This window comes from Choristoneura fumiferana, chromosome 7 (assembly GCF_025370935.1).
Source record: "Choristoneura fumiferana chromosome 7, NRCan_CFum_1, whole genome shotgun sequence".
Taxonomy (NCBI): domain Eukaryota; kingdom Metazoa; phylum Arthropoda; class Insecta; order Lepidoptera; family Tortricidae; genus Choristoneura; species Choristoneura fumiferana.
Genome location: NC_133478.1, coordinates 945,952 through 955,629, shown reverse-complemented (window position 1 = coordinate 955,629; position 9,678 = coordinate 945,952). Strand labels below are relative to the sequence as shown.

At 39.6% G+C, this 9,678-nt stretch overlaps 1 protein-coding gene across 2 annotated transcripts; it reads right to left on the bottom strand.

The window, feature by feature from the left end:
• Positions 1–3,232: 3,232 nt before the first annotated feature.
• Positions 3,233–7,959, bottom strand: LOC141429345 (uncharacterized). 2 transcript variants are annotated; one of them, XM_074089630.1, is made up of 6 exons: positions 7,636–7,959; positions 6,780–6,850; positions 5,919–6,040; positions 5,183–5,318; positions 4,470–4,530; positions 3,233–3,527 (listed from the first exon to the last, which is right to left on the bottom strand). In XM_074089630.1, exons 1-6 carry the CDS (start codon positions 7,638–7,640, stop codon positions 3,404–3,406), a joined length of 519 nt encoding a protein of 172 aa, XP_073945731.1. In that variant the 5' UTR covers positions 7,641–7,959; the 3' UTR covers positions 3,233–3,403. The 2 variants fall into 2 exon arrangements, with proteins under 2 accessions (XP_073945731.1, XP_073945732.1); XM_074089631.1 differs by having other exon boundaries at positions 6,780–6,844; positions 7,636–7,958.
• Positions 7,960–9,678: the final 1,719 nt, after the last annotated feature.

Sequence of the window (9,678 nt, the reverse complement as noted above, 5' to 3'; positions counted from 1 at the left end):
ACTTACTACCATCCTGATTTTTTTTTAAATTTTCCACCCACCGGTTTAGATTTTAGAGGGGGGAAGGCGCTCGATTTTAATGAAAATTTAAAAATAGAAATAGAAATATTTATTCGCTCTTCGCACGTATATAAAACATAGTAAAAATCCATCCCAGCCTATATACGTCCCACTGCTGGGCACAGGCCTCCTCTCAGAACAAGAGGGCTTGGGCCATAGTTCCCACGCGGGCCCAGTGCGGATTGGGAACTTCGCACGCACCATTAAATCGCTTCGCAGGTTTGTGCAGGTTTCCTCACGATGTTTTCCTTCACCGCAAAGCCCGTGGTAAATTTCAAATGTAATTCCGCACATGAATTTCGAAAAACTCAGAGGTGCGAGCCGGGGTTCGAACCCACGACCTTCTGCTTGAGAGGCGATAGGTCAAACCACTAGGCCACCACGGCTAATCCACTAGGCCACCACGGCTAATAAAACACTTACACTTTGCTAACTTTAAAAACACTTAACACTTTGAAAATTTGTAAATTTGCACTTTAAATTTGAATATTTTGAAAACATATCACTGAATCGAAAAATTGTTTTAGCAACCCCCTAATGGCTTTAAAATACCTATTCAACGATACCCCACACTACAAGATTAGATGATAAAAAAAATCACCCCCACTTTACGTCTATGGTACTCCAAAAAAAATTTTTTTTAAATTTTTTATTGTACCATTTTGTCGGCATAGTTTACATAATATATTCGTGCAAAATTACAGCTTTCTAGTATTGATGGTCCTTGAGCAAAGCCGCGGACGGACAGACACGGCGAAACTATAAGTGTTCCGTTTTTGCCATTTTGGATACGGAACCCTAAAAATTAAGCGTTTCTATTGGTTCATGATGGTAACGGAGCCCTAGGGCAGTAAAATAATTTATCTCGACTGTACATACAAAAGTACCGATTTAATTCACAATAATCTTTTACTTTCCCAGCTTTACTTTTACAAGCTGTCGGTTTGTGAATGAATTAGTATAAAAAGGGAGTGCTCTAAGTGAGTTAGCCGAGAATTTATCGGTTAATTTTGCTTTGAAACATAATTTTCAATTAAACTGTCTCTTTATTTGAAACATTTCGTTAATTACTACGTTATTATTAATGTTGATGTAGTTACTTAGGAGAGCTTACCTTTCTAGTACCTATCTTTGTTGTTATCTCCTGACTCAAAAAGAAGGTGGTTATGAACTTATGAATGTGACACCGAAGTCTGTCTGTCTGTGGCGTACTGGCGTCGTAGCTCTCAAACGGATGGACCAATGCTATTCGGTTTTTTATGTGAAAGCTATTTTTTTGCGGTGGTTTCTATAGTAGGTAGCTATGTTTCATTAGAATCAGTTGAGCCGTTTTAGGGATATTGAACTTACTATAAAATGGGGTTTTCCTGCCTGTCTAAGTTGGTTGAGTGCCATTAGCTTAGCAGAAAGTTGCTATAAAAATTTAGTCGTTTACCATTTTGTCAATTACCATAAAGGAATAGACAGAAGGAAAATAGACTCTTATTTTATAGTCTCTACTCAGACCGGTCTTGTGCTCTCCGCATCCACCACGATCCCGCGATCTTAACCAGGTCGTCGCTCCATCTTGTTGGAGGCCTACCGACAGCTCGTCTCCCGGTCCGCGGACGCTATTCGAGAACCTTCTGACCCCATCGGCCATCAGTCCTGCGAGCAATGTGCCCCGCCCACTGCCACTTCAGTTTCGCAATTCTTCGGGCTATGTCGGTAACCTTAGCTCTACTGCGGATATCATCGTTTCTGATTATATCCCACAGAGAAACCCCGAGGATAGCCCTCTCCATAGCCCTCTGAGTTACTTTGAGCTTCCTCATGAGACCCATCGTTAGCACCCACGTCTCAGATCCGTAATTCACTGGAAGAAGATATCCGCACAGAGTCCCACGCTCATGTTTTAAATAGATAAAGATATAAACAGACTATAATTATTCCTTTAACGTTACCATAATTCCCTTCTCTGAATTCCAAAGCAACAGCGCAAACTCAGCCTTGCATGGTCCCGTTAAAGTTAATTTTAAAATCTTGTTTCAATCGAACGTAGAACTTTGTTGTAAGTTTGCAGCAGTTTCCGACAACTTGACTCCCGTAACTGCGTAATTGTGGGTTGAATGGGATGTATGAGACGAAGCGTATCAGTTGACGGGCCAAACTAGGTGTAGGTTCGTCAACATGGTCCGCCCGGCGAGCTGGCTTGGAAACATTGATGGCAATTATAAGAGACTACCGCTGGGGTAAACGAGTTCTTGAGTGGAGACCGCGAATCGGCAAGCGTGGCGTGGGACGCCCTCAGACTAGGTGGAGCGATGATCTTCGCAAGGTAGCTGCTGGCAAGAACTGAATGAGAGTGGCCGAGGATCGTGCTCAGTGGCGTGCAATAGATGTCCAGCAGTGGACTAAGATAGGCCGATGATGATTATGATAAGAGACTAGCTGTTGCCCGCGACTCTGTCCGCGTTGAGTTCGTTTATCGCTATCCCGCGGGAACTTTGCAATTTTCCGGGATATAATCTATCCTATATCCTTTTCCGGGATTCAAACTATCTGTATACTGAATTTCATTTAAATCGGTTTAGCGGTTTAGACGTGAAAAGGTAACAAACAAACAGACTTACAAATTTTCTCATTTATAATACCAATTTGACTTGTTTAATTTGTCTCTGAGCATGTTGGCCTGGGTATTATTTCATTTTAAGGGTTCCGTAGCCAAACCATGTCTGTCTGTCTGTCTGTCCGCGGCTTTGCTCTGAGACTATCAATGCTAGAAAACTGCAATTTCGCACGGACGGAATAGCTAAGTTCACTTGAGAATTATAAGTAGATTAAATAGCAGCCTAAGGTATAAAATATATCTAAACTTGTAAGATACGGACTTGTACAAAATACGGAAATCCTTAAAAAATATATTAAGTAGGTACTTGATTTTTTCGTAAAAGCTACGAAACCCTATTTTGGGCGTGTCCGACACGCTCTTGGGCCGGTTTTATATCTAATGAACCAAATAATGATGTAAGAAACTTAATTAATTACTAACTAAACTTAATTATAACTGATTTTTAATCGACTTCAAAAAAGGGGGTGATTCTACGGTTCACTGTATTTATTGTTTTTAACACTGCTCAAAAAAATAGGGGCTGCGGATTGGTAGAACGAAAATAATAATACATTATAATTTATAATGATATTTCCTGTATAAAAATTGTCTTATTAATACAGCAACATAACAATACAATTTTTTGAATGAATTAAATGCATTTAGCTACATTTTCATTAACACGTTTCAATAGTAATAATAATTCTTCTTAAAGTAATATTTATTTCACAATAGATATACAAAAAATCACATCTATTGTACATTGACGTCAATAAGAACGTATTCGCAGACGTAAGGTTGTTTCTGGTGGCACCAGAAGCTGCGCAGGAGATTGACCGCGTCGACAGCTGCGCAGTGCGGCTCCCGACGATCGTTACTGAAATACAATCATCATCATCATCCGGAAGACGTCCACTGCTGATCAACGCCTAATTAGACGAGTTGCTACTTAGACCAGTTGCTTCTTAGACGTCGTCGTCGTCATCGTCGTCATCGTTTTCGTCGTCGCCGTCGCTGTCGTCATTTTCGTCGTCATCACTTTGTCGTCGTGGTCGTAGTTTACGTCATCGTCGTCGTCGTGGTCGTAGTTTACGTCATCGTCGTCGTCGTCGCTTCGTCGTCTTCGTTGTCGTCATCTCGTCGTCGTCGTCATCCGCATCGTCGTCATCGTCGTCGTCATCGTCGTCGTCGTCGTCGTCTTCGTCGTCGTCGTCGTCATCAAAGTTGAAAAATGATGCTGGTTTTCGCTTCCCTATATGTTGTACATACAGTGTTAGTTTAATTTGTTTCATAATTTACATAAAACAATAAAAAAAGTTAATTGCAATTATTTTAATCGCAAGTAACGATTAACAGACTATCTTGCTACCTATCTATACTACCCTACTTAGTAATATTGTTGAGTCTTGTATAGTGTTGTATATTGCTGTGTTGTGAATAAATTTATTTCTTTCTTTCTAACTTACATTAATTTAAATAATTTAATTGCAATTCATTGAATTGAGATTGATTTAATTGTTATTACTTTTTTAATCAATTATTTATTAAGTTCAGTTATTGTAGGATATAAACATGTATTTAAAAAGCAAAAAAATTTTTTTTAAATCAACTAATAAGTCCACGGCTTACATCATTAGCATGTAGTGATTAATCTTTTTTGGCAATGACACTCGAAAATGTACTCTGTGGCCTTCTGCTATAGGTACTAATACTCTGGTCACCGCCAACGATGTCACAAGGCTAACAAGTTTGACGTTTGACTGGGCCTAATAACTGAGTGTCGTATCTATTACTTAGAAACTATACATGTTATACCTACCTGTGTTTGCTCCCGTTTCCTTTTGCAAAGCTGGAAAAACCAGTACTTTCTATGTCTTCTCCTGTAAAAAAAGCATTGTCATTTCTTGGAATAAAAAGTCTAAATAGCTAAAAAAGTTCAATGAAAAAAAAATTGGTTTAGAACCTCCAACAATTAACAAATTGGTGTCAGTCAAGTGTCCCATGATATTTATTTATTTACATTTTGACACATGTAAGTAGACGCAGTTCATCTCTTTAAATATTATAATTAATAACTGTGGCCTGCAGCTAATGGTGCAAGGAAAGATTACGAGTATTTAAGGAAATAGAAGATAGGTACTGAAGAAGAACTACTGAAGATAATAGAATATAGGAATTTAAGGACACGGAAGAAGATATCGTGCCTCAAAAATCTCAGAATTTGGTTCAATTTGAGCATTAAATATCTATTCCGGGCAACAGTATTCAAGATAATAATAGCCCTAATGATACCCGACTTCCGATAAAAGCTTAAAAAGGCAATGAACTAAAATAATTTCCTTGCTCACCCGCGACCTTACGATAAAAAAGGTCAAAAAAAAAGGGTTTATCGTAAGGTCGCGGGTGAGCAAGGAAATTATTTTAGTTCATTGATATGGACCTCCGCAAAGTAACGCCTGATTCAATAAATTACTTAAAAAGGCATATTAAGAGTGTTTTTCTAGGTTATGTTATTGCAATTAAGTTCAGAACCGTCAACGTTCCGCCACACCCGGTAGTCATCGAGGTTGCTGATGCCGATCCACACCAGATAGCAGCTGCCCGTCCAACCCGTGATATCCGGAAACACCATGCTGCGCACCACACTCTGAATGGCATTGAACTCCGCCTGGAAGGAGGGAACGAGCAAGCATGAGATAATGATTTTTGCAATCATTCGGCGGAGAACTGCGTCGTTCATACGAAGATTTACCTAACACGAGCAATAGCTATATGTATTGTGTGCAAAAACAGATGGACAGATACTGGGTCACTGGATCAAACTGCATTCTGTGTTTCAACCATTGAATCATTTATAACTAACACTTATTTAATGCTAGCAATGGAGTGCAGTATTCTGAATGTTTGAAAAACTGATAGAATTAGGAACTTGGCACTGCACTTCAAAACTCCTATTACAGATGTGGGTGTCACGACCGCCAAGCTGAAGTGAGACTGGGCCGGACATGTCAGCCGCAAGCATCCGAATTGATGGGCACGAATTGTTATTGAATGGGTTCCGAGGGATGACTAAAGGAGCAGAAGCAGACGCAAGATAAGATGAAGGGAAGGAGCGGAGGCCTTTGCCCAGGAGTGGGACATATTACGGGCTATACATGAAACTTTATAATAAGTTATTACTAATCCAAGTATGATCTGTCTGTAAAGAGATCTCTGTAATGTTCCTGTGTCCTCCATGATAGTCTAACCCACTCTATTCACTTCCTACCTCTGACTTAGGTACAGCCAACTTGCCGTTTTCGTCTTTACAAGACTTTTTGGCGTCCATCCACGTCTCTGCTTTGTATTTCAGCTTGTAGCCCCGCCTGAGCTCTACGTTTTCAACGTAATCTAGAACACATAATAAATTTTAAGTTTCTGCAGGCTTATGCTGCGTTTCCACCTCAGATGTACAAGGATGTATTGCGAGAAATGTGTTTTTCATAAACCAATAGAAACAGCACATCACTGGTGGAAACAGCTGAGCGGAGCGAGATAAAGTAAATGAAGGGTATCTATTGGTTCCTGAAAAATACATTTCTCGCAACACATCTTCGCACAACTCTGGTGGAAACGGAGCCTTATGCTCTCTTTCCACTAAACAAGGGGTAATAAGCAAAAACGGAGATAACAGACTGAGTATATAGACCGGAACAACAAGCTTATGAATGACTCCTTATTCTTCTTACAATTATTTTTTTCTAACATGTGTAATGAGACACTGCTGATATTATAAATATTTTTTTTTTCTTTCTTTCTTATTCAGTGGAAACACGTCTATGCAGAGTCCGCTCTGCTATGTTACAAGTTTATTAATAAATATATTTGGTCAACATAGCAGTAATAAAACTAAAACTAAACATTATCGTCACTAAATTGACATGGATCCGTAAAGCATGAGAATGATGTCTTGTAGACGAGGTGGAAAGAGGTGGTCCAAACTGCCGAGGATCATGGACAATGGAGGAAATTATACTCTAGTCCTACATCCAGCAGAGGGTATCAGGAAAGCAGAAGAAGTCTGTGGTGGGGAGCGCAATAGATGACAGGAGTAGAAGGACCACGGAGAAAATGCATATCCTTTTCTTACCTTCTCTGTCTAGGCAGGCTATCGTACCAACAGCTATTAATAATACACTTATTACTCCGAATGCACTGAAACTTATAAAGAACGTTATTTAATCCTGCAAATACTGCTGTTGTAAATGTGAAAGATTGTGAGTTAGTGGTTGAGATTTTGTACATGCTCTCGTAGGAATATTGGCATAAAAAAGTAGCACATAATTGTATTCCTGCGATCCCGCAACCTATCTTAATACCAAGTTCCAGCGCTGTTTTAGCTTGAAAAAAAAAACAGAAAGTCTAATTCTAGTTGTCTGATCAGGATCAACGGTTAATGGCATGGTCATGAATGAAACTTGGTACAGATATGTATGGATCACAATACAAGTACAGCCAATAAAAATTACAGTCAGCAGAGAAAAGCTTTTTATAAAAACGAAAATTTTAACCAAAAAATATCATAACTATAAGCACACAATTGCACGATCAAGAGCCTGTTTCACCACTATCTGAGAAGTTCCTCGTATTTTATGAAGCACATGTCTGTGATGCTGTCTTCGTTTATTTTGTTCGAATAAACAGAGACGGCGTCACAGATATTATTATAAAAGTACCGTGAATTGCACAAAGTGGTAAAACGGGCCTAAGTGAACAATTTTAACACCTAATAGCATATGCATATATTAGCGTTTACTTGACTTTCACCTAATGCCTTAACCACGTATGCAGCATCCATAGTAGTTCCTCTCAGTAGCCAGAGCAGTAGCGTTCAGGGCACTGGGTGAAGTTTTTAAAATGTACGAACTCTTTAAGAACCAGGTGAAAATCAGTATACACTTTCATCCGTTCGAGGAACTAAATGCGTTAATAGACAAAGTGTTTACCTCATGTTGCACTGTTATCACTCTCCCGCGGATTGAACAGATAAACATAAACACGGTTTATATACCCATGCGGGTACAGTTCACCGCGTCGGGCACGTTTTACACCATGTTCCGACGCCTTGACCTAAATATTTTAAATAACAATGACATGGATCTGTTGTAATGGCAAAACCGATGACAAACCGATGATTTTGGCAACTGGGTCGAGTTGGGGTCGAGCCACAGATCAACAACGGGCATAAATACATCCACTGATTTTTTAAGTTTTACTTTCAGAACATTAATACTTTTTACTACGAGCGAACTCATAGAACACAATCTCTGGCTTACAGAATCTATGAAAATACTCACGATACACGAGGAAAGTTTTTCAAAGCTAAGATAAAACCAATAAAGGCTCTCTCTTATCAATGCCCTAGTTTGTAACACTTCATTTTTAGAGTTCTGTATCGCAAAATGGTATAATATATGGAAGGAATATTTTAACAAACGATCACGAGAAAAGGGTATTTTGTATGAGTAGGAACGTCCACAATGAGCCTCGCGTACCTTCATCATCGTCATCATCACCACAGTACTTTTACCGTCTGTCTTACTCTCACGCCGAAACACAACAGTGCAAGTACTGCTGCTTCACTTCAGGATTAGCGAGCAAGATGGGGATCGCAATCCGGGCGGACCTTGTACAAGGTCCTACCACCAGCAAAAATCGGTTGGAAGCGACCTGCGTCAACCGTGAGCACGCAGCTATAACCAGGTCCTCCGTCCATGTCGTTGGTGGGCATCCTACTCTGCGCTTGTCTTTCCGTGGTCTCCAGTCGATAGCTTTTCAGCCCCAACGGTCACCTGTTCTCCGTGCTACATGGTCTGCCCATAAATCTGCGCAGAAAGGCAGCACTCCTCACTGCATGCTCCTACAGAACAAACATGGTTGCCACAACTGGACGTATGTTCCTCTTTATAAGTTTGGATGACGAAAATGTATTCACCAAATTATGAGCTATGCGGCACGATACCTATAGAAGATGACATTTGTTGATGGAATGTCTGCGAGGGAGGCGTTGGTTGCAGCAGCCAACCGAGCAAGTATTCGGCAAATGTCCGTATTCCGGATTGTACAGCGCAAAGAAACTTCAAGTAGGCCGTTTTTGAGGTTAGATTAAAATATCAAAAAGTGTAAATAATTTTAAAGTTATTTATGAAGACAGGGCCAAATTGACCATTCTTCCCCTTTATTTTCAAAATTACTAAAATTAAAAAAAACCTACTTATTTCTGTGCGATGCGTCACTGCGATTCCGTACCGTCGCCGTTTTTAAGCAGCGGTGTGGCCACTTGAAAGTACGGAACCCTGTCCACGCGAGTTTAAATAACACTTTTCCGATGTTTGTCTGCGAATAACGAAACGGCTGAATGTAGAACGTTCCACTTGTATGAATAAACACGTTATTGACAAATACTTGTAAATAAATAACACATTCAACAATATTCTTATCAGCGGGATTGACCATGGAGTAAGCCATAGACGAACTGGTTCAAGTCCAGGATTGTTATCTAGGGTTCAGACGTCAACAGGAATATTTAATTTAAAAATACGCCTAAACACGCTATGTGTATGTCGCAGTCGGAACGTATATCTGCCGTATTGCATTACGGCTAGCCGTTTTCAAAAACAGGACCGTATTGAAATGCGGTGGTTCAACGATTAGGCGACGACAACGATGAGATTTGTAGGATATTCACACAATCCGACTGCAACATGTTGTACACTAGGTTATGTTTTGGCGTCTCTCCCTGTAACAACGTATATCAAAAATAAAAACACTTTTTATGCTTAAATGCATAAAGTAAAATCTTCGCCTAAGACCAAGGTAATCAATCAAAGGTCAACAGCCCCTAACAAAAAAGTTTCGATATATTTTTGTGTTTTGTAAAACTAATAAACAATCAAATCAATCAAAATAAATCAATAAAACTAAAAACAAAAGGTACCTAGCAAGTGAATAATTGTTTCCACTGTTGATATTTAATTTCCTCTCAATCG

What these genes read in the sequence shown, in the direction of transcription:
- LOC141429345 (XM_074089630.1), bottom strand. An exon ending in AGCCTGCCTAGACAGAGAAG is followed by an intron (nt 6,041 to 6,779) that starts GTAAGAAAAGGA and finishes TATGTGTTCTAG; the next exon opens with ATTACGTTGAAAACGTAGAG. An exon ending in TGGCTGTACCTAAGTCAGAG is followed by an intron (nt 5,319 to 5,918) that starts GTAGGAAGTGAA and finishes CCCTCCTTCCAG; the next exon opens with GCGGAGTTCAATGCCATTCA.